General features: G+C 41.4%; 1 protein-coding gene across 1 annotated transcript in view; it reads right to left on the reverse strand.

The window, feature by feature from the left end:
- Positions 1-7,707, reverse strand: part of GRIN2A (glutamate ionotropic receptor NMDA type subunit 2A) — a gene marked incomplete at both ends in the record, with an annotated part of 163,310 nt that extends 155,603 nt beyond the window's left edge. Inside the window, 2 exons of the mRNA XM_080353752.1 lie at positions 4,872-5,294; positions 7,690-7,707. Of these exons, the coding sequence (XP_080209878.1) occupies positions 4,872-5,294; positions 7,690-7,707 (441 nt within the window). The remainder of the gene's footprint in view (positions 1-4,871; positions 5,295-7,689) is intronic.
- Between the last annotated feature and the right edge of the window lie 18,375 nt (positions 7,708-26,082).

Below are 26,082 nucleotides of genomic sequence, written 5' to 3' on the forward strand. Positions count from 1 at the left end.
ATAGTGCAAAAGTGAAGTGTGGCTTTTGAACTTTTTTTTAAATATGACCCTTGTGCTATGAGGACACATGGCAAAGAAGTTGTAAGATATGTTGAGGAACCTTAAGAGCAGCGTATAAAGTTAAATACAGATAAGAGAGTGTAAATTCGCAGTACCAGAGTCTAGAGTCTGGGTGTGCTCTGATCATAGTTACAAGGCTGGGCTTAGAGTTCTGGTGTGTACAAGTGCAATATGGTTTTTATATCTCAGGAATGAGGAAAAACAGAGCAATTCCAGCTTTGACTGTAATGAGCTGAAAATGACAGGTATTTCAATAAAATACCTGAAAAATATCCACCAAAAGAATGAAGAGGATTTAAGAGTGGAGTTTCAGTCACTACTTATTCAGAGTTGGATGTCTCAACGAACATCCCAGCAGCACTAGGGCAGAACCCAGCCAGCAGTGCACCCTCTGGGGACACGGCCTGGCCGGGCTGCAGCAGCACAGCAGCTGCCAGGGGAGCGGTTATTCACTTGGCTCCTCGGGAGGCCACATCTGGAGTCGCGCACCCAGTTCTGGGTTCCCCCGTACCAGACAGCGACACACCTGAGTGAGTCCACAGGACTGGAGCCATGCAGTGCACAAAAAGGCTGAGGGAACTGTTTTGCCCAGAAAGGGGCAGGTACAATCACAGCCTACAGCTACACAGAGCTGGACTCAGGCTCACAGCACAAGAACAAGAGCCTGTGGTCACTGTACAGAAGGAAATGCCATATAAGGAAAATATTTGCATGGTGAGAAAGGTTAAGTACTGGAACAGGTTGCCCAGAGAGGCTGTGCTGTCTACACCCATGGAGATATTCAAAACTTGACTAGACGTTCTGATGTGACTGACGTGAGCTCGGCACTGCGCCGCGGTTGGGTTGGACAACGTCCAGTGATCCCTCCCAACCTCAGTTGCTGTTTGGTTCTATGTTTACTGCTTTGGAGGAGGATGGGGTAAAAAGGGAAAGCTGAAGGTGGTGGTAGATGCAAAAGGGATTTTATACTAAACAATTAGAAGTGTTTATTGCCAATATTATCAGCGGAAAGAATGATGAAGAATGATAATTGAACCACGTATAGTACTTACTTTTTGGAAAAGCAAAGATTTATTTTGCATAACATTTCCAAAGCTGTTTCAAGAAGCATCACTTTGTAATAGCCGTGTTGGAAAATTACCTTCACCTTTAATGCTGATTGGCTATGCGTTGTAAAGTCAGTACTTCCACAACAATAAAATGCTTCAAGTTATGTCTTTCAGAAAGATTTCTAATGAGAAGTTAGAAAGACTTAATTTTGCAATACACAAAAGCAGTATGGCTTAAAGATGCTAAATATTCGTGGATGTATTTATAATACACAGGGGCTTTTCCCCACTTGTGAAGGAAACAAATCTTTTATTATTGTCATAGAACTAACCATGATGTTCTGTTTGAGAAAACTATCACAAGTACTATCAACATAATAATAACGTGGTGAAACAAATGTAACTAAGTTTAAAACCAAACGCTCAAGTCAGGAAGGAGTTCCTAAGTAATGTTTGAGATCCCTCAAATGTCAACAGGCACAAGACGAATAAACAGCCAGTCTGTTCCAGCATCCTCCAAGGGATGCTGATGCACAGCAGGTTGGCACAGATGCCCCAGACATGATTCTCATCTCATTTCAGCAGACTATCCCACATCTGAACGTGTTTGGAGCGTGTGGCAGAACTGGGGACCAAAGCCAAAGAGCAATTCATTGGCAGGAGAGCTGCTGCCGACAGCAGGTGACAAAGTCGGCTGGAGGCAAAGCATGTGGCACTGTCCAAGGGGCACCTCCACCTCAGCTGCAATCAGGTAGGTACCACACAGCCTTAAGTGTCACACTGCTTTGTCGGGAGGCTCTTGACAGCAGACGTCAGCTGAAGGCAGAGCAGCTAGGTTCAGAATGCATTCCAGTTTTGTTGGCTTCACATGCCTGTCAATTTTCATAGTCTACATAGAGCAACATCTCTCCCCAGCTGGTGCAAACATGAAGCACAGTGAGCAGAGCAGCCAGCTGGGCAGCGCAGGAGGCGCTCGCAGCCACGCACCCCTCACAGCAGATGTTCGCACGGGTGCTGCAGAAGCTGTACGTCCTGCATTAATCACTGCACACTCCAAATGTGGGCACAGCTCAGATTTATAAACCTAGAACAACTTTTCTTTTTTAAAGAGATTGTTCTTCATGCCAGATTCACATTGACATAGTATTTATTAGCCATAGAGAATATGGTAAGCTTACCTACTCTGAGTCATTCCAGTGAAGTCTTTAGTCCCTAGCATTAGGGATGACTTCACACCTCTGTGCCTTCAGTTTAGTTCCTGTTTAGGACAGTGAAGCATCATATAACCACCACCAGACACAGAATTCACCGAACTGTTGTGCCACCCTCGTGTCAGCTGTGCTTGGTAGGCTACAAACACGCAGGTACTACACACAGACACATTCTGAAGTAAAAGCCACCTAAACCACAGTACCAGCATAATGCCACACAGGAGGAAAATATCTGTTAGAACCACATGACAAGGACATAAATGAAATGGCCTTAAAGTGCCAGAGGACTACCTCCAGGAGCAGGAGTGGGACAAAGCAGCTTTTTTGCATATCCAGCCATCTCAATGTACGAGACAAAACAGAAGACTTCAAAAGCACTGATCAACTTCACAATTTAGCCAAAACTCATGTATTTCAGCTAAAATCCTGATACTGACTTGGAAGACAGATTTTACACTTGCAGTTCTTCTCCCTCAGATTTCATCTTCTCTGCCTTTATGACACCACTGGGAATTTCACCTTCAGCTCCCAGGAATTAACTCCTAAACGAATGGTTAATTGACTAACACATGCAAGTCTCATCACTGCGACATTCCAAACGCAGTTGCAAAACATTGCACATTGCAAAAGCCAAGTTGAAAATTAAGGCAATTTTAGTTACATGAACAAACAATTCGTTCAGCCAATTGAAGCTACTGAAGACAGCTCTGTTAGATTTTCTTAACACACAAAAGAGTCATTTTAATTTCCCAAGTGAAATCTTAGAAGCCAAAAATGTTTTATTAGCAAACTGTGATAACCCCTAAAATCAAGGACAGTAATACAATAATGACAACATTAGCATACAATGAAAACAGCATTCACTTCCTGAGACAAGAAAATACAATCTATTTCTTTCTCTAGAAGCTCCTACATAAAAGTAAAAAATAGATCTGTATCAGTAACCTGCTGCATCTGCTACCGAGCATGAAGTCGATTCCGTAAGGATTTCTGCCAGTGTTTCATCACTCAGCACTGGCTTGGATCTTCAAATGTTCTTATACTGGCAGAGGACATTGAGTGAAATACGTATCAAATAAAATTCATATATATATATACATGTATATAAAGCCAGCTTTATAAAGATGGGTGAATCTGTACAGTAATTTAAAAGCACATGAAATAACTTGGTCACTGGAATTGCATTTAAGACAGCAGCATTGACTGTAATGCTCTTTCCACATAAATCAAGATGCCAAAGCCATTGTTATAGAATGTCTGCTATAACTCAGCACTTACTGTCCTCCCCTTGTACGACCCAAGATATAAAGGAAGGCCATTCAAAATACCAGGAGAGACAGATCTCTTACCGCACTGGAAAAAGTCTTTCCCACAGGTGAAAAGTTTCAGAAGTTCAAAGTTGACTCCTCAACTGTAACTAATCATTGTGTCTTTCCTGCTTCTTCACCCCTGAAGTTATGAAACAACAGGTCTGGACCACTTCGTTTCCAGATGGATTCAGAGAGTGCTTTCCTATTCAAAAGCCACTTCTAAGAAGTAACAATATTTAAAGAATAAGAAGCCCTAAAGGATGCGAATCTCAGGAAATAAGCTACAATTGACATTGAAAAGCATTGTGTGCTGGAAAAGCAGTAAGTGACTTCCCCTAGTTGGACTCTCCTGTGTTAAACCAGGGTGGGAGCTGCTCATGGACTCTAAGGCCCAGCAGCCCCCATGCCAGAGAGCTCCATCCTGCACGGTGCTGAGCACCCCATTCACACACGGCAGAGATCATCACACAAGATCAACGCTGCGCTGCCAACAAGGACTTTTTTGTTTAAACTGTTACAGTGTTAAGAAAGATGAGCTGGATACATGAGTCACTTTTGTCATTCCACAGTCTCACGACAGATTATATAAAGAGATGTTTTCCAACAAAACAATTTGTCATTATCTCTGGAGTCCAGACAACTCCATTGTGGGTTTTCATGAACTATAGTAGAAAATCAGAGGTATCCAGTTAGCAAAAATATAATTTAATATAGTGAATACAAGAACTGGTTCAAGTTTGCAAGACTACTTAATTTATAGACTGTAGTGGATCACAGAAGTCCAGCTTAATATGACAGTCCTATTACTACTATTGTCCTCAAATACCTCCAGGTCTATTGCCTGCTATCTCTTACGAGCACCGCAGAATATTTGCCTATAATTTTACATTTTATGCCCAAAATCATTTTATGGACATACTATTTTGAGATTGTTCTTACAGCCATGTCATATTTGCTAGTAAAATCTCTAAACTGGCCAGCATGCTGGAGACTAAGACTTCATTAGGACTGCTTTTACAATGGACAGAAAGTTGACTTTCAGGCATGAACCTCAAAATATTTCAGAGTATTTGATGGGTGATCAACAAGGACACTGCTCCATATCTTTTTTTTCTTTTTTAAAATACAGAGAGGCAATCAGAATCATTCTTTTTGAACTGCTTGCAGTGATTATTCACAATAGAGACCAACACAGTGAAGTGCATAAGACTAGCAAAAAAGCTTTTAATAAATTTTCCTACCTTATCCGCCATTATCATGGAGGCCCCGCCATGAATTCCAAGAATTGGAATAGAAGTCTGAGATGAAATAAAATCCAAAATCTGAGCTACTGCCTCCTGATCAGTATCATCTCCAAAAACCACTCCATGGATCTTGGTGCCTGACATCAAGTCGCAAACATGTGTTATGATGCTCTTAGGGTCCGTCTGGTTCACCAGAAGGGTCACTACATTGACATCAACAGTCAGGTCTGCTGACATTTCCCTGGTCCAGAGAGCTTTGATATCTCTCTCTGTGATATACTTGGTCCTTCCCAGAATCACTGCAATGTTCAGGATGGGGTAACTTTTCTCCGCTCCACGAACAAGATCCAAAGGTGCGAGAAGAGCTTGGAGTACCAGGAGAGCACAGCCAATTTTCTTCATCTTTGCCAGCTTTATCCCCTGTAAAAGTGATCACATTGTATGAGAAAAACAGAGACAGAAAAATTATATACCATGTATCTTGAACTAAGGTTTTAAAGAGAAAGCTTCCTGACACAATGCGAATTTTAGCAGCGTTTTATAACGCATTCTTCATCTCAGTTTCAATTCAAGCTTCTTATATCCCCTCAAAAAGTTTGCTCGCCAATGATGGTATTATAACTGGTCTCCCACAAGTAAGGCAAAAATGTAGCACAAGCTCAGAGCAAAGATCCATTAAAATGCTTCCTGTATAGCCAACAAAATTAAAGTGACCGACATCATTTAAAAAGTATATTATCATCCTTCTCCTTAACCTCGCCATGCTAAAACAGGTAAAACGCAGAAATCTATTTTCCTTTGTCCTGAACATCTATTTAAAATTCAGTCACTGGAAGAGGTGGTTTAGCTCTAAATGAAAGCAGCGAGCCAGAGGTCTGCTGGAAACGCCAGTCATTGTACTCCATGCACCTCACAGCATCCCAGAACCATCCTGGTTTATTTCTGAAGATCTCTCCTAGACAGCTGCTCAAGCACAGTCTACCGCATTTCTGGAACAGATTCAGAAGCACAATATTCTATCTTAATTCTTCTCCCTCCTCTTAACACAGCATTCACTTGAGCATCTCGGAACTGCTGATCTCAGGCACCAAGTTGTAACTGGTGTTGAAAGGGAGGGTGTTCCACAAACACCGCATTGGTTTACTTCATGTCTTCATTGAGTCTCTGTAGAGGGCTGAATATAGACAGAGTAGGATGGGGAGAGAGATGAGCTATAGAAGTGATCTGAACTATCTGAAGGAGGCAGAAGAGGGAGAACAGGTCTGACTGCAAGATCTCCCTCTGTTTCTGTGGCTCGGGGGATTTCCATCCCCATAACTGGCTCTGTGAGCTGCGGGAAGGGAGTCCCTGTGTCACGCAAAGCCAAGCTTGTTGCAGAGCGTCACACTAGCGGGGCTGTCCAACCAGGGCGGCATTTGTCACATCTCCCCTCTCATCCTGCCAGCCCCATCATCTGCTGCTGAAACACATCAAGACAAAGGCTTGGTGTATCACCACCTCTTTTCGGGGCAGACAAGGAGCACTTGAGAGAGCACCTAACCGCAAATCGGTGCCACTGAGCTCCCCAAGTCACCGCGCTGCGGACCAGGGGCAGCACCGGGGGTAGCACGGAAAAACGGCAGAAGCACACAAACCCGCAGACACGAAGCCGCTCCAGCTTCCTTCGGAGCCCCAGAAACAACAATTATAACAATTAACACCCCACACATCCCCCGTTCTCTTCCCGCCACCGACCTCCCCGCCGCGGCGCGATGGCGCCCCCTGGCGGCCCCGGGGAGCCGTCCCACGTACCCAGCGCCTCAGGAGACGGAGCGGCGGCGGGAGCCGGAGGTGCCGGTGATGCCGGAGGTGCCGGAGGTGGTGCAGGGCATGCCGCGGCCCCGGGCATGTCGCGCCCCTCGGTGCCCGGGCTCAGGGCCGGTCTCCGCGCCGCTGGCCGCACGCGTGATCCCCGCCGCAGCCTGCGAGCGACATCGCATCCCGGGAGGGCAGCTAGGCGGAGAGGAAGAGAGGCAAAGGGGGGCTGGACACGGGGGGGAAGAGGAGACAGTGAAAAGCCGTCAGCCGGGCTGCACATCAGACGAGGAGAAAAAAATACATTTTAACCTCATGCGGCGTGTGAACCGAAATACGGCGACGAGACTCTAAAGTTTTTCCCCCTTCCCCCACTTCACTGAGCAATAAATTGAAGCTCTTTCCCGACAGCAGCGCCCGTGAGCCCGCAGCCGCCCGGGAAACGTCCCTCATCCTATCCAGGTCAGGAAAATCCTGGGCTCCCAACTGCCCGTTTGCTTCCAGGAGACACGCACGGGTTTGAGCGCTAAGGGAAAGCACATTCTACCTGGGAAGAGCAGCTAGAAGCAAACTAACCCACACCATCAAGGGCAGGAGTTTTCTTGACAGGTTCAAAATAAGCATAATCTGGAAAGCGACTAAATTGGTGTGGGGTAAAGCTCTTTTCGATCTTGTAAGGGAACAGATTCATTCTCAATTTATCATAAACAAACCCCGGGAGGCACACTCTAGCAGATCCCTCCACCAAAAGCTTGGATTGCTTTGATTTTTCATTCACTATTCCCAGTAAATATGTATAAGGATGCTTCTCCAGGCAACCTCAATTAAATGCAGGACGCCGGCGCGCCAGGCAAAGGCAGCCGGCATTCCCCAACTGGTCCCCGGTGCTGACTAGAAACTAAGAGCCGAGCATCGCACCGCGGAGCCGGTACCGCCGCCAGCCCTGCGCGGCTCCCGGGGCCCCCGAGCCCTGCCCGGCTACCGGGCGAGCACCAGTGCTCGCCACACAGGCAATACTTACTGCATTCTCCCTCCACATAGTTCCAGTTTAAAGATCCTCAAAGTCATTTCAGTAGATTCCTTTGCAAACAACGAAGTGGAAAACAGGTCCTTTAATGCCTGGATTTCATCCTGCAACTTGTTCCCGCCGCAGTAAGCCCGGCAGCTCTTTATCGCTTGAAATCCCGCATGATCAAGTTTTAGCAGAGCCATTGCAACTGAGATTTGCTCTTTACTTTTGGCAGGAGGCATTTAAGCGTCTTCATCCTTTTTTTTTTTTTTTTTCCTCCCCACCCCCCTCTTTTTTTGTTGTTGTTTAAAGGGCAATTGCGATGTTGCCGCAGCAGTTCCCCAACCTCAGAGCCCCCGCGCTCCTCTCGGCTGCCCGGACGCGGCGGGGAATGGCAGCGCCGATTCCTGAAGGGGCGGCGGGATCCACCCCGCGGGCTGCGCTCCGCTCCGCTCCGCTCCCCCCGGCTCCGCCGCCCTTGCAGGGGCGAAGCTCACGGGCGCCTTGTCCAACCGGGGCCAATCGCGGCTACTTTGAAGGCTCCCCCTCCCTCCTCCCCTCCCCGTTCTGCTTCCACAAGCACCAGCCAATGAGTCAGACCCAGGCAATCGGGGGAGGGGGCGTCAGATCTGGGGGGACAGTGAAAATCCCACGTTTGGGGCAGAAGAGTGGCAAACTTGAGCACTCTTCCCACGTTAACAGCCCCAGCGAAAGGCTGGTAGCCCGGGAAACCCCAGAGCGTTCTCCTTTCCATTGATACAGGGGCTGTCAACCAGAAATCCCTGCCATGGGCTCAGGGGAATGAATGTGGAGCAGCAGCTTCCACACTAAAAGCAGCTCTAAAAGCTCCAGACCGCAGCCAAATATCACAAAAATGCTCTATAGAAGTTGGCTCCATCTGGGCATCCTTGCTGCTCCATCCATTCCCCAGCCGACACCTCCCGTTTCAAAGCATTCTGCCCGTTTGTCCCTGTCACACTCAGCCAGGACAGCCCTGGGCTCAGCCCCACCGCGCTGCTCAGCACCTCCCACTCCCTGCCCACTCCCCAGCCCACTAGCACCTTCCTCCACCGCTCCTCCTCCTCTGCTCTCCTGCTTTCCCCTTCCCACCATCCCGCTCCAGCTGCCACAACTCATTTGTTTTTGCACGAATGAATATATGCACCAGTTAACTACCACATAGGTGATGTCCTCTTTTGTCCTCAATCCTTTACAATCATACATATTTCTACACCGAATGCCTCACAGCAAGGCCAATTCGCTCATTTTGACAGACTCATTCAACAAGGCACCTGTGCCAGAGGAAACTTTGGGTTCAAATAGGACAATGCCAAGTGTCCCCTCACTGGAGTTTGCTTTTCACTACTTTAAGATATCGATTACCAAGAACTCACCCCCAAAGACATTTTATATCAGCTTTATTGCTCTTGACAGTCTCTTCATAAAATTCCCCAATATTTCTATGTCTTTTTTTCATTTCCTCATCTCCTAACTTCTTTAGAGATTACTTACTTAGACACAGCATTGGTCTTTCTAAGCACAGCAATTAAGCAGCTACAACTGTGCCTCTTTTTTTTGATGTTTTAATGCATCTTTGCATTCCACCCCTGATGCACACTTTTCTCCTGTAAATTTACAGTGATGTTTGTCACAGTTACTGGAGGTGAGGTTGTATCTCCATCCTTGTGGAAGGGTTATTTCAGTGTTATTCAGAAGACTTATTGGAGCAGCAGCAAAACCAGGGATACAATATCATCAAATGCAAGGGAAGCTCACAATGGTGGAAAAAAAATGTGGCTTTAAAATTAGCATATATTTAAAATATTAAAAGTGACACAATGTATTTGGAAAATACTTAGTGCACACTATGCTGTGTACAATACATTTACTGAATTTAATGCTTTGAAAGACCAATACAAGAAATAGCCAATTTTTCTGACTTCAACAGAACTGTATGTTTTTCATTAATCTAAGTGTAGACATACTTTAGTATTATTTCTAATATCTTTCCTCAATCACTCTTAGAGAAAATTGGGAAATATCACATTAAAAACTTAGCCCAAAATAATTTACAAATTAGAATGAAAATAAAACACACCATTGAAAGTTTGCTCAAACACATTTGGACCAATCTTGGCAGTACATATGCAGTCTTCCCAAAACCCTCACCAAATTCAAGGAGATCACTACCTACAGAGTTGAGTAAATGCTGCAAAAAGTAGACTCTTTTAACAGACAGTCATAGTCCATTTCTAGGTATATTTGCACAGTTTAATTTAAAATTAAAGAGAAGAGCTGCAAACATGGTAAGAAATCAACTTCACTCAGCAGAAACAAGAAAACAAAATTTGCATTTAAGTGTCTTTAAGTTACCCTTGTAATTTGTGTGTCAAAAGGGAACACTTCACTTCCAAAGCAGTGTAACAAACACGAACATCCCTGCACTTGGGAGATGAAGTGACAAATTTAGTATTTTCATGGAGAACATTTATTCTGAAAGGCAGATGGATTGATATGTAAGTGATTGCTTTCTCCACACAAACAGCTGGGCACTTGTCTAAAAGCTACAACGTGACTTCAAGAAGTTTGGAATCCTGCTCTTCCAAGGATGTTTTCCAGCTGAGGCTTCCCTCCCTCCTGCCTGCTACATAAACCCGTATTTACAGCTCAGAAACTTGCTTCTTACTCAGCCCCTTCCAAAGCAGCACTGAAATACAGAAAGGTTTCCCTTTTCTGAAAGCGACCTGTTGCAGAGTACACTTGTGAACAGAAACAGCAGCCAGAGGAGCAGAAGCATTTCCCAAAGAGGCCAGAGAGCAGAGGGCTCTGACACATGGCAAGTGTCTGTCCCTCCTGCCGACCTAGTGACACCTAGTGTGTCTGGTACTCTCCATCCACTTTACCATCAATAAGATACTTGCCTCAGCCATGTTAGACAGCTAAATTAAAAGCCAGATTTATCCCACAGATTCAGGAAAACAACTGCACCGTTTTCCTCTTGCTCTTAGAGCAGTGTTAAGTACAATCAACCTTTTAAAAAAGAATTTGTTCTCACTCAATGACTCCAGAGTTCAGCAAGAAAATAAATACTTCAACACATTACACGTCAAATTACTGCCTCTATTTTCAACAGAGGTAGTATTTGTTGCAAAATGTTAAGCCATGATTCAAGAGATCTCCAAAAGTCTCTGCATATCTCCTCAGTAGCCCTTGCTACAAGGGAACACTTAGACAAGACTTCATACATTTTGTTAAACAAGATGGTAATAAAAGATAACAGGTAACTGGCTAGGTTGAGAGAGGCTTACTTAGAATTCATTCCAGCTTTAAAAAGGTTTCTAGTTCCAGCAATAAACTCCTCTTACATTTAGGCAACATTGCTGTAACCAGCAACAAGATATTTACATGTATCTTATCTCCACAAATACTTGAATTTCATCTACCTTGGGAAAACTCTCCAGCACAAATCAAAAGCGACATTGATGCAAAGTCATTTTTAGCACCACGCAGGATCAAGTCTGAAATGAAACCACGTGATTCAACACAAACTTAACGCACAGCAAACAAGGCTACAGAAACAAACACAGTCTTAGGGTGCAAAGTTACATATGTGCTAAATGAACTCGAAGTAGAAATGGGAAGGAACTCAATTGTTTTTAAACTTCCTAAAACATTTGGTCACAGATGGCCCGCTTATTGAAAACTAGCTTAGCTCCTCATTTGGCAGTGTCCTTCCTTGCACAATTTACCAAGTCATGCATGAAATGATGGCCTTGAGCTACTCTCAGCTTTGCAAAGGACATGAGCTGGCTGCCACAGAAAAAAAAAAAAAGGAGACAACATCACTGAAAGGAGCTTGAGGCTGTTACAGCACTTCAGCTCCTCTGCAAAGCACCCCTGGCAGGGCAGGAACACCCAGGGACAGCTCAGCCAGTTCTTTCTCCCACCTCACCTCCAGTTATCAGTTATTCAAGACTCACCAGGACTCTGTCTTTGTTTCTTTTGTAATGAACTTCCCATATCAAATTAATCTTCAGCTTTATTTCCCAACTCTGCTATGCAGTTCCCAAGAGGAATTCTCTTTCTCTGGGAAATCGTGAAGTTATTCAAATCTGACTCTGAGGGTCAAGTCAGAATTTCATAATGAACTCTGTACTTTTTAATTAAAGCTGCTCTATTAACAAGAAATCTGTGTCACAGCAATGCGGTCCAGGGAAGACTGTGTCAGTAACAATCCCATTACACATTCAACTGCCTGCACAAGGTATGGGCTTCAGGGAACCAAATCAAGTGTAAATACCTAATTTAAGCCTGCTTGTCTTCTTCCCTCCCCGCTCTCCCCCAGCCAGAAACTGTGAAATATTAGTATATTTCTAATAAAGCCTTCTAGGAACACCTATGAAAACACCTGCCCACTGCATAGCCAGTACAGCTTGTTTGTTAATACCTAGAACAGCAGAGGAGCTGTCAAAATTTGCCATTATTTATTTAGGGCCAAATACCTCTTAATCCTCACTGAACGTGGTAAAAGCAACAAGCCTTTATGAATCAGAATTTTTTTAAAATGCTATTTTAAGTCTTTTCGCTCAGCCCCTGAACCATATCAATCTGTCTCTTCTCAGTCTATTTCTGGACAGCACGATGGGTTTCCTGGCCAAGTAGTTACCAGCTCGTATTAGTCCATCTAAAGGATGCTCAGATTCTTGAAGTGTATAATGACAGGAGTAGTTTTGCTCTCGCCTCACATGGAACATTCTATGTCTCCACATTAGTGACAGTCTACACTTATGCAGGTTATATACACCTTAAAAAGCCCCTATGTATATAGCTAATGTATATTTTCAAAACTTTTACCAGAAATTTGTTTCAAATCAGAGATGACTATCGTTCTGATCTTTTGAGGAAACAATACATAGTTTTAAAGTCCACTGCCTTGAATCAGTACACATGTATTAGGTATTCAAGGGGCTGGATAGACTTGCCAGGTTTGAAAATAATGATCAGAAAAATATAATACCTTATGAATCTTGAAGATAGGTGAGCTACTAGCCTTGTATTACTTGTAAAACAAACTTTCATGGAATAGTATGATGTTATTTCACTTCAAATTTGATTCAACACAAAGAAAATTACTATTTATGACTGGTAAGAGACAGCAGCGACCTCTCACACGTTGTTCATCGGTGGTACTTGTTTGCTAAAAGAAAGCTGTGCTGAGTGGGAAGCACCAAGATGCCTACACTGCATCTGCTTCTCAGTGCTTCACTAAGCAAATTCTTGCTTAGGGAGCTGAGACTTTTCTAAATCCAGAAAATTAAATTTAGCAAAGGTCAATGGAAGCTTCTTATCAACACAAAGTTACCTCAGTTCTAGCTGGAAGATATTTTTAAGATGAGTAGTATTTTGTTCCTTGCATCCAACCCATTTCTTGATTGTAGGCACCAGCTCTATTAAAACTAGGTGCTAAAGGCTTATGAGACATCTGAGCCAGTAGGAATAGATCCAAGATAGAAAAATTCCCCTTGGACTTAAATTACAGTTCCACACGATGAGTCAGAGCCTTCTGTTATCTATTTCTGCCATACATGTTATGTGGCTTTTGTTCATATACAGGGATGCTGTTGAGCCACTCGAATATTAGTTTTCTTTAAAGAGCAAATGTCATGGTTCTTCCAGGTTTTGCATTTAGTCTGCTCTTGCTCGAGTTGGAGCATCTCCATTCCTTCCTACAGAAACAAAGCCTCTTGCTTTTCCCTGCCCAAGAAAAATTCCAGGCTGCAGTGCTCTCTGCACCAACTGTGATTATTAGTAGATCTAATTAGTTTCATGCTATTGCATTTTCAAACCTTGCTCAGCTTAATCTCACTGGTGGGAACAACGAATAAGACAAAGGAGCTTTAAACAAAATAACATATTAAAACACATTTGTCTCCTGCCTAAAATGCAGGCTTAGCTTACCCAGATGACCACAAATCAATTATTCCTATAGTTCTTTTGCTTGTGCTGGTTTCCGTATTGTGAAAAGTTCAAGGTTTAAGTAGGCCTTTTCCCAGAAAAGTTACTGTTGGCAATCCTATTCTTTCCTCCTCTCCCACCCTAAGGAGACAAAAAAATTAATTCCTGTACAAATTGTACAAAGAGAGCCCAAGGACTGCACAGGCTCATTTCCAGCTTTTATACATCATGACTTCTAAATCTCAGAGGTCACACTATTGCTTTCAACACAACTGAAAGCAAAACAAAAGTACCTCTCTCCCAAAATGAAGCCTTCCATGAGTTACTGGAATGACTTCATGATCACAACCTCATTAAAGCAACTTAAAGGGATGAGAATTAAATGTTTTGTTATGTTACTGACATTCTTTAAATTGAGCTCAACTATGCTTTGAAATACCACCTGCTAAACAATTACACTGATACATCAACACAAATATTAAATCTCTTTTTGAGTTCAATAGATAGAATCAAGTATATGCTAAAGTATATATTTTGAACTGTAAGTATCCTGAGTTTTGTTACCATCTATATACTGTGCACATATTCAATCATGTTAAAATACGTGCAGGGTTGGGTTTTCTTCTTAGGCAACAATTACATATGTGGAATCATCTAGACAAATATTAACATCTGAAGGTATTTCACCAGCCTATTGAAAAATTTGGTCCCAGACCTGCTTTCTGGAATTAATATCCACTCAATTTTTATAAGCCAATTAACTGGAATCTCACTTGGCAGACAGATGTACGCTATCTACTTTCACACAACTATTTCTGTTCCCACCAGTTCTTTCTATAACATAGCATCCAAAATAACTGTGATATATGTAGGGACAAGAATATTTTTCCAGTTGAAGCCTGCCAGCTCTTATCTTCCCACTGCAAAAAAAGAATCAGATTTCTTGCTTTCTTGATTTTAGCCAGAAAGCTAAAATGCTGGAAGATGATAACCAAAAAGACTTTCTTCTTAGCCTTTCTCGCTAAGTGCAGAACAATACACTCTTCCAAGGTACACAACTCCAGGCAATGGGTCATGAGCTACTCCATCTGTATTTACTCTGTTTATCTTTAACTACTTGATTATACTCCCATATAAAAATTCACAGAATATGTGAGTGTTTGCAGGAGAAACAGCTTGTGCTTCTGCAGTATCCCAAGTTAAAGACAGTTAATATAAAAGAGCTATGTTATTTAAGAAATCTCAAAACACATTGCAAGTATTACAGTAATAACCAGTTGACCTCACTGATCTCACTGCTGTCCTAGTCCACCACAGATTTATTTCATGGTTCCAGGTTCTCCTTGATGCAAGTCTGAAAAGCTTTAAACACTGTATTTTTTATCAATTGACTTTTCATCTTCACTGGTTATCAACATTCATCCTTGAATGAAGGTGTAAGAGCTGTTCATCCTAGATAAACACTTGAAGGTTCAAAATCAAAAGAAAAATAGACTCTGTGTTTAGTCTTTGCAGATTTTCCAGCCTTCATTTTTACCACAGTTGAACAAATTGATTTTTTCAATAACACTGATTCTTAGACTGGCTGTTTACTTCAGGAGTGAATTATAAAGTTGATGGAGGGGTCCTCAATAACCCCATTTAGGGGACGGGACAGGGATATTTTAATGCTCTGCAGTGGGAGTTGGCTCAGGTTTTAAATAGGAGGCATGGAGTGGTGTTTAAGTAATTCATTTTAACCCCTCATTATTATGAAAAATCTCTTCCTACTATTTACAAGGGTTTACTTGGTGTCTTACCTTCTTCAAACCTTCAGCAGGTCCACTAACCATCAGCATGGCTACATGTATAAGCACAGATCTACAGATGTTCATCTTAGCTCATCTGGAACATCTGTTTTGCTTACTCAAGTTGCTTTGCCCTTGCTAACATTATGGCATTTGAAACATGCTCACAGTTGACATAATCCCTTGATGTTGTCAATCCTGAGGGCTTTGATGTTTTTTTCCCCTTTGAAAACAACATACAATTTTGACCTAAAAGAGAAGCCCTCCAAGAATATTAGTGGGGCATAATCCAATCAAAAAAAAATACAAAACACAAGCCCACACCACTCAGCTACCATCTTAATGACTGACACTTGAAGAAATCACCTAAGTAATCTGTATACAAAACTGCTATACATTCACTATTTCAAAATACATCTTCTCATGCACACAGTACAATGTATCTTTTGTAAACATATCACATCAGGCAAGACTGCTGAATAAATTTGACAGTTTTTCTTTCTCCAGGCAACATAACATGTCCATGAAGGTTTGGTACTTTCAACACAATGTTCAGCTTTTGTCTTCCTTCTTATAAGCTTTGAGATAATCTGCTTCATACCTTGATTTAATCATATGTTTTGTCTGCAAATTGTTAAGTCAATGCAGTGGAGCAGTGGCAGGTACAACAGCACTTGTGTAAACAAAAGTGTATTTTGCTCCCTGAAGTCCAATTAACTGCTGAGTTAAACCTCATCTCAAGATGATCAATTAAGACACTTAGAGTGCTGAGAGAGAAGAGCATGGGCAGGAATAAAGCTCAGTTTCTAAGGATAAGTGAAGTTTTTTCATTCAGACTGTTTTCCAAGTAAGTTAATTTTATACACATGAAAAATAAACACACGTTTGATCTGACAAATCAGCACAGATCCAGAACCTTTGATTTTATATATAGATCCATAAAAAACACTAGCTTATGATAGGAGGGAACATTAAGCCAAAATTCTAACTGAACTTACAAACATTGTAGTATGGAGCGCTCAATTTCTAAAAGAAAGACTAAAAAGGTCTAAAACAACTAAATAATTTCTTCTCTAAAGGCTTAATCTTCTATAAACCCAGTAGGTATTTTAATGAGAAACTTGTACTAAGGGGACTGATGGAGAAATAAATTGTTTCCCTTATATTTCTTATATTCAAGTTATTTTTGTGTGTTCCTGTAGAAAAGATAAATGGGCCACAATAACCTGATTTACCATTTAAAATAAGGTCCAACCTCACAGTTGTTCACTTGTCCCAAGATGCAGCCTATATAGCCATATCTCAACAAAGCATGCCCTGCTAAACGAAGACACTAATAAGTGTCACACAAAGGTGCATTCTAGGGACTAGAGAGAATGCTGAGAGCCCACCACAACTCATCTGCAACAAGCACGTCCAGACTGAAACAGATTGTATATGTATCACCTTTGGAACATGCGGTTGTTAATCTAAGTACTGAAATCATATCTATTTTTAGTATCAAGTATGTCACTGTAAAAAATGCTCCTCTTAAGTGTCACATGCTCAGAATAATTCACTTCATTCACAAGGGCTTCTGAATAGTTAAAGGTCTGGCTAAATCCCAAAATTCCACTATGACTACTCTTATCAAGCTGAACAGTGTTGAACCTCCCTCTGAGAAAGGGAAAGGGAACAGCAGGACATAATCCACTCCCTCAAATAGATGGAAAGATGGTCGAAAAGTCAAAGGACATTAGAACTACCGACAGGGACAAAAAGCAACTCCATCCATTGTCTTGAATGGCAATTACCTAACAAATGCTGCACGTCACCAGAGTACAGCAGTCTTGCATAAGCACAAAGCAACTGCATCCTGAACATTGTTCTATAGGAAAGGTAACCTTAGAACATGAAAAGAGCTATTTCAGCAGTTGCCATGCCTTCCAACTGCAGCAGAAGAATGACTAAGCTTGTTAAAACTGTACTGCTCGGGCTGCTTGCAGTCACTGGAACCAGTTCTACCCAGTAAGAACTCCTCTGGTCCTATATGGTGTGAACGCCAGTCTTCGAGTTACTTACACTTGTGCAGGCAGCCGTGAAATGATGTATTGAAAGCTTAAATTGGGCTTAAACTAAATGCTGAAAATTGTCTCAGACTAAGTTTAAAATTCAGGCCTGCAACTGCACTGACGTTTGCTCAGTTGGATCTAGAAGCCTCTAGCACATAAAGCTTCCAGGTTGGACACGTCATTATAATTCCTGCTGCACAAGCTAAGGAAAAATTTATGTGGTTTTGTCCAGGTGTCCAAAAACTCAAGCCCAGAATGACACCGAACTCATGATTGGGGTAGATATGCTCTCAGAGCAAAGTTCTAGCCACTATTTAGACGGAATCCCCCAGTCTGTACTAATATTTGCAGAGTATCAGTTGGCCAGAACACTGAGTGAAACAGCTGATTCTAGTCAACTCCACTGTTTTGCAAAATAAAGTCTATCCTGCATGACACAGCCCAAAGTTAATATTCAGCATAAGCAAGTTATTTTAGTTTGTTTCTGCATGGAAACTACATTCAAAACTGGGTTGAAGATTTCCAGCGCACAGCTATATTTATATTGTTTACACAAAAACTGTTTGAGAAGCTATCCACATACTGTCCACATCAAATTACTTTGTCAAGGTATGATTTGTAACTACTCTTGAGTCATTAGCATGCAGCCCTGATTACTTAGTAGGCATCGAACCACAGGAAAGGAAAACAAATCATGTAACATCGTGCTGATTTTAAAATTGTTACTGGTGTAATGTGATGTAAACTGACAGTGCATTGCAGTTCCAGCACTGCATTGCATCAGAGGTGAAACAAGCAGGCAAAGAAACAGAGCTAAGAATAGCACCTTTAGCTCTTCAGAGATGGTCACAACAACTAGCAAAAGCAAACATAACTTAGCCAGAGCGTAGCTAGCACCGAAGAAATCCCCTTGGGTAGGTTTTCACCAGACTAATCTGCTTGGGGCACAGGAACACTGAGTGTAAGAAACATGCAGTCACAGCACATGTGCACGTGAAGTGCCTTCAAGTACTTGGGAGTGTACACAAAACAAATTAGATGATGTTCCCTTCTCCCTGGTGAAAAACAAGTCTCAAAACCTTTCAGAGACCAACATCTCAGTTCACTGCCTGGAGATCTGAAGGGTTTTGCTTGTCAAATGCAGCAGTGGGATTGCTTTATTTCTCCAGGTGCTCTTCTCCTCAGTTTGTGACACTGTGGGCATGTATTCCAGCCCTGGTCATCACTTGAAGAACATGCCAAGTCTCTAAGTGGAACTGTAGCTTTTTTCCTTTTAAAAGTCTACAGCTACATCACTGTCATAGCCTGCCTGGGGGGAAAAAACAAAGGACAGAAAGCCAATACCACTCTCTTCGTATCCCCTTTCCCTCCTCTGGGCACACAGAGCTCAGAACAGATTATTCAGATTTACTTCCCATTCCCAAATCACAACTGAGTTTGTACATTCATTCTGCCAATTTAGGTGGTTTTTTTCCTTTATAAGATTTTTGAAGAAAGAGTTGAAAGGGAACCTAAGGTATAGCCAAAGCAAGCTGGGTCTCATCGAAGCACAGCCTTTCACATTTCACAACTTTCCATGCAGTGTTAGTGCCATCACTTGTGAAGAACCAGCTCTGCTCTGCACACCAGGACAGAGGAACAGCATCACCATCCGCTTTCATCCCACCATTCCTCCCACTGCTCCAGCACTGGGACCATGGATTCACTTCAAGGGGTCTGAGTTTGTACCTCGGTCCTGACTCTTCCCACCACTTCGAAGAGGTGAAAAGGCACTAAATGGAAGGGCAAGAGATGCTGCAGCACAGCCAGGAACCAACCCTGCCTACAGATCCTAACTCCAAACCACATTCTTTTCCTCCCATCACAACTGCATTTCTGTCTGGGCAATCATTGTGAGCCAAATCTATACTGCCTTTGCAAAAACTTTTTAAAAGTTAGGGCTGAAAGAAGCTAAGTGATTTCTGTGCAAAAAACAGGATGGAAGAGAAAATACATTATGTGGGATTTTCTCTAGAGATATATGCCCCACGTGTATTTCACCATCTCACGGTTTCTTAACACAATTATCCACAGGACTCTTGTGATACAGAACGGGGCAAATGTTTTTCCATCAGCTTTCTTGGTGATGAGTCATTTAGTGTCTTTTTTCCTCAGCTTCTTTATCTTCACATAATATTACATAATAATGTAGAACTGTTCTGTTTCCCATCAAGGAATATCTTGCATGTTTTTTAAACACATTAAAGCAGATTTACTTTGAAGTTCTGAATTATTTGTAGCTTTCTCCAACAGACGCATCACAGATATTGCTGTGTGAATGAAGGATATTTTCAGTTCACTGGTTAATCCAAGACAGGAAAACAATTTTGTTCACTTTAAATCAAAGCTTTGCTTTGAAGGAAATGCTAGGACTTAACTTTTTAAAGAGATATCTAAGCAAGATAACATTCTTTAAAAACACCAAGTCGAAATTAATTCTATAACAACTGGACAAATTCAATACGATTACATAGCAACATCATACCTTTGGCTGACCCAAATCTGTATTTTTTCTACTGAATAAATAAGTGGCCACAAAAACATGGCCCAGTTCTACTCATAAGTAGAACACATTAAAAACTTGTCTCAGACTTCGCGTGTCCCCTTATCTGTCCCTGTCCCTTTATTTGTCCCACCCCCTCCAAAGAACTGCTGGTCCCGTAGGGTCCCACTGCCTCACTCTGGAAGTATTTTGGGCAGGCCAGAGAGAGGTTTAATTGTTCACCACTACAAGTGCACCACAGCATCTACCTGACAGCCTCGCTCCCTGCCAGGGCAAACTTTTAATGCACCGTTAAATATCTTTCTCCACCAGGGCATTTTGGGAATGTTAACCCAACATAGACGCTATGAACACTGCCTCTGGTATCAGAGAGGATAAAGAAACTAAATTGCAAATAGAAATGTATTAGATGTAGAAGGAACTTACACTTAAAATTATTTTCTCCAATAAATTCATTTCAAATTAGCATCACAGAGCTCATGTCCAAGGAAGAAATTATACATCTGTACATTTCAATAGCAGACAAGCTCTACCTTACAACTTCAGAGCAACAGAAGCAACATCACTGCTGTAAGTTCAGACTTTTAAACAAGTAGGCAAAGTAAAAATTATTTTTTCAGCATTTTGTTTTACCCAGAATAGCTATATTAATACTTTAAATACAGACCTGATTACATTAGCAACTCCACGATGTTGTCATCTCATTACAGACAGGGCACATGATTGGTTTGTTTATGACATTATCATTGACCTTAGCAACACATTTGAAACCACTTAACTGCTTTAATGCATAAACACAATAAATTAATCTAGCAATGAGCAGATTTTCACTGTTCATAGCGTAGACCATTGTGCATTAAAGGAGGTCAAATACTTTCTCTTTGCCAAGTTGATTTCTGCTCTTTGAAAGGTACAGCAATATTAGCAGATGTCACCATTGTGCACAAAAGGGAAAGACGGAGCAACAAGGCGCTAACAGTGGTTCCTAAAGAAAACTGGAGTGGGTCTGTATAGCCCCATTTGGTCAAGAGCAGTCGTTTGTTCCCTCAGCTCCTGAGGTGCTGGCTATTTTGTTTGTAAAGGATTATTCCCCTCTCTCCATACAAGAAAAGCTGCTTTTTTTTTTTTTGTTTTGCCCTAGTTTCATTATTATAAATTATTACGTTTGAATTGGCTTCTGACCTAGATCTTAAGAAACAGGATATTTCCAAGCTAGAACTCAGAGCTTACATACTCTAAGTGACAGGCACAGTTCTGGGACACAAGCTTTGATTAATGCGGGAAGTGGGGCAAGAATCGGAAAGTGGGTATTGACATTTCTTTCAGCTGAGTGTCAGAAACTGAAAGGGACAACAAGCAACCACAGAAACCACTAGACCCATAATGAAGAAATGGGTGAAATCAGCTAGTAAACCAATTGTACTAAACAGCTACAGTTGTAGAATGTTGCATTCCAGACCAGATGGAAGAAACCTTTTTGCTCAGTAGGAATGAGAAGAGGTCTACAGCAAGAGCCTTCTTTTGTTTTCAAAGCCTAAATCACATACAACTAATTTCCATGGCTCACAGGATAGTAGAAAGTCAGCCATATACTGGTTTGTTCAGAACCCCGGTTTTCATCAGCTAAAAAAAAATTCAGTTTCTACACAGCCAGTTACGATCCCCAGCAGATAAAACAGATGGGTAACTGGCCATTCACAGCCCATTTCCATGATATGCATTCTTGTGGTCTATAAATAACTGAGTAGGGACACCTGCTTCTTGGCAACGCAGTAGAAATGCTGCTATTCTCTTCTACTTTCATCTTCTTCATTATGGCTACAGATAAAAAGGGATAAAACAAAATTAAACAATAAAATTTCCGCTTGCCAAGTCAACATATATTCTGCCATTGCAGCCTCAGCACAACTGGCAAACAGCAGGTGCCGTCCATTCACTTGACTGAAAACTACTCAACGTCTCCCAAATTAAACACACTGAGGGAATTCTTGTTCATTTTTTTTAAATTTTATTTGAATTTTACAGATTTGCCTTTTATGAATTGCAGCAAAATCACCATGAATCTGCTACTTATCCTTCAAGTATGCACGTTTAGTCGACTAATGTTATTTGTTTTGCTTTTTAAATCTGTTTAAGTCAGAAAATGTCACGCTGCCAAAATTTGGAGAGTGACTCTGACCAATTCATTCATTCCTTCTCAACACAACCCCATCGGAGCCTTCCTATGGGGCAAGAAGATGGATCATTCCTGGTGGATCTGCCAAAGGCAACTGTGGCCTTCTGTTGTAGATACAAGCAAGCTGGTAACACAACCTGCTCTCTCAGGAGTCATTCGGATTTCACTATTTATTCAGTTCCAACCAACTCGCTCATGTCTTTGTTAAAGTTCTGAACATTAAGTACAAGAGCACCTGAAACCCAACTGAGCGCCAGCAAAACGGGGAGAGGAAGAGATTCCTGCCGCTGGACACAGATGCAATTAAAGAAGAGACTGTTTTTCTGTGCAGGTCCCACAGCTGCATTGTCCAAAACTGAAAGCCAAGAGGCAATATTCTTCCGCAATGCAGAAAAACAGCCAGCCCTACCTGCCAAGAGCCATTTCTATGTTTTTATATTTCTTTCATTTCAACCACTTGCACCTTCTTTGCAGATCTGGATGAAATAACTCCTCTCTCTCAAGATTTGCAACCTCATAATTCATCAGTCTGGCTTCTTCAAATACTTCATCTGCCATTTGAACATCATCTTTTTGCTATATTTTCCTTAGATGCATTTCTTTCAAGCTCCCTAACACCACTTTCCTCTATTTGTTTTCATTATGAGTTAATCATAATTTCATTTCCCTTCTGGTTTGTTTTCGTCTCCTAGGTATTCTCAGTATCTACCTACCCCTCATACTTCATAAGAGAGAACAGATCAGAAATTTCTCAGCAGAAATTTCTAGAAAATACACGTTTCCATAGGGAGTACCAGCTCTAATAAAAAAAAAATGCTGAATTTCCAGTCAGAACCAGAGACCGGCCCAAAAAATAAAACGGGTTACTGACACCAAGCTGGAATACAAAATCCTTGACTCAAAGTCACAGCTCACATGATGCTGAAGCGACCAGCTCCCCATTCAACGGCTTTGGAAGATGTTGATTTATCTCAATACAGAAGAAGTAAAAAAAGTATCTAAGTCTGAAACCAAATTATGCAAAATAAGAAAAGGTTCCTGTCTTGCTATACTAACAACTGTCATTCAAAAAGCAAAGAAAAAAGGTGTGTGTGTGTGTAATCAAAATCTACACTCTTCATAACCAATGCAGCCATGAAGAATTTAGCCTTCACTAATGAGTTACAAGTCTCCCTATAATCCCACCCTTGACTACTTTGCCCTCCTATTGCTCTATGCACTGTACCTATTTGTTCTGCACATTTTATGAATTTTCCTATGTAGAAACTTACTTTCTAACACACATCTATGAAGTTAATATATAAATGTATATATAAATATATTAAACAAACTGCAGACCACAATTTCCATGTTTGCTTCCCAACCCCTGGATTTTGCAACAGAATCTGCCCTCTAACAAATCTGTCACACACTTAGAACCAAAGTCATTACTGCCATCGTTTGGGCTGTCAGCCCAATTCCATGCAAAATTAAATGACACACAACTAAACCCCTTAAGACTAACTAAGTTTAAAAATAGCCAGCACACATTCATTTACACCACCAGCAATGGCATCACACCCAGAGTCACAGACTAATGCCCTTCAACAAGCAAAGAATTCTGGCTGAATTTTGATCTGAGATCAATGGTAATACCCTATGCTGCAAAACATGAGCTTGAGTTCTCTGCTTAATTGTTTGTGCAACGAGTATTTTACCTTCAACAGTTTCATGTAAGAAATGAAAACTGTTACTGTTCTGTTATCAAATAAATCATCTTGTCTCTCCACAATGATTAATTATTATATTGAAAATTCAAATGCTCGTATATTCAGAACTGCAGAGCATGGATGTCATGGTTAGAAGTCCATTCAGGTAATCAACATTGCTTTAAATGTTTCTGATCAGGTACTGATTCAGCAGCACTAGAAAAGATTCATTTACCACTACAGCAGTTGTGAAACAGGTATAGTGAACCATTTTAATTAACACTTATACATCACTACAAGGTGGATAAAGCATTTTCAAATGTTTATTTTCCAGCTTTGTATGAGTTCATTTTTAATAGTTTCTTTAGCTTTTCTAAATACATTTAAAAGGTAATTTCTGACCTACATTCAATATCCTGTCCTTACAGTCACAGTTGAAATAATGTTTTAAAATAAAAGATGGCTAATGACCTTCAATGAACGATGGTGCTGAGTGCTGCAGTTGTGCATGATTCACATTGCAGACCATGCTCTGGCTGAATTTACGTGAGTGCCTGGAGGTGCTAGGGACACATGTAGTAAACTGCCACTGACTAATGGGCAGTTTCTCTATTTTATTTGCAGGAGAAGTAATAAAGCAAAGGGAATTAATTTGCATTGCCCAGAGATTTTACTCGCTAGCTAACGTGCTCTCTCGCTTGAATACGGTTAGCTCTATGGAGAGGTACCAATAAAGAAAGCTCACTGAAAAAGGTTAATGAATTTTGCAGCTTCCATAGCTGAGCTGCTCTGCAGGAACTGATAGAGAGACACCCAAGTAGGCATCTCAGCCCCACACCCATGCAGACAAAAATATATTGAGAATTGCACTTAACAGAACATTTCTATTTTTGCTATGTACAATTTGAGAGAGTAGAACTCAACATTTCACATCAGTGCTGCTTCTTATATTCAATATAAATGTCACCTGAAGTAACAACTTAAATGTGACACCTTGGCATTTCTATACACCCTTTCTAGGAAACACCTTGTGTTTTCATTAGATGGGATTTTATGTATTTTTCATACCTTACTCGGCTCATTATTAGATTTGTGATTTTTTTTATTATTTTTGCCCTGGCGTGGGGGTTGGATGCAGTTTGGGTTTGAAGTTTTGACATTAACCTATTCCAATAAACAATGAAAATTTTCACCACCATATTCAAGAAGCTTGGACTCATGATCAGTAAAGAACTGATATTGAAGAGACTCTGATTATATATCTATGCAAAGTAAAAAAATTAAGTAATAATTCATATTTATGGCTAGATTCTCAAATTTGAGGGCTGATCTAAATTTAGCAATTTGCCTCATTCTACTGTGTATTACTGTTTTCCACATGCTTCACTCTGTTGCAAGTTACAGCTTAGCTATTTTCAACATTTAAGTATTAATTATAAATTGACATTCTTCCAAATGCTGTATCTAGAGACCTTTAAGAAGCATGTCAGAAATGAGTGCCTCATCTTAAGCATTTATGAGATGAGATTCACACAAGATGTAAAAGCAACGGATTTCTGTATACCACAGTTAATCAGATGCTTCATATTAGTATGAAAAGTGACATAATTGAGGATACATTAAAATAAATATTTAACTAATTGCTGTGAAATTCAGTTGTCTTTACTAAAAGGCAGCAATTGCCACCTCTCACAAACCTCCTCTGCTTGTCCCTGTGCCCACAAACCTACAGTTCCAAGGAGCTCTCTGGCCTCTTGTGTAAATACCATGAAAACAGCTCTTACCCAGGGAAAAAGGTGCAGTGCACAGATATTTGGGATTAGATTTCCTTTACTCAGACAGGCTACATTTCCTTGGCACTTTGTGGTTTTAAAAAAATGAGTGGAAAAATGCCTAAAAACCCCAGCTGCTTCTAGTAAACTTCCAACAGCTGATGCCACGCAATGTAGCCGGAGGTAGAAAAGCTCAGTGGAATCCACGTGACACGCTACAGCAGCTTCAGGAATCCGGTGTACAGCATCCCCGGCGGATCATCACAAGGTGTGCAGCAGTAAAATCTCAATGCTTATTTAATCTCAAAAGCGCTTCTATTAAAATACTCCACAACCAGTGCCAGTAACATTTACATTTTATAGCAAAATCAGAACTTAGGCAAAGGACAGAGCAGTAGAAAAGCAAGGGCCAAAGGCTGAACCCTCAATGCTTT

Source organism: Nesoenas mayeri (genome assembly GCF_963082525.1).
Source record: "Nesoenas mayeri genome assembly, chromosome: 15".
NCBI classification, from domain to species: domain Eukaryota; kingdom Metazoa; phylum Chordata; class Aves; order Columbiformes; family Columbidae; genus Nesoenas; species Nesoenas mayeri.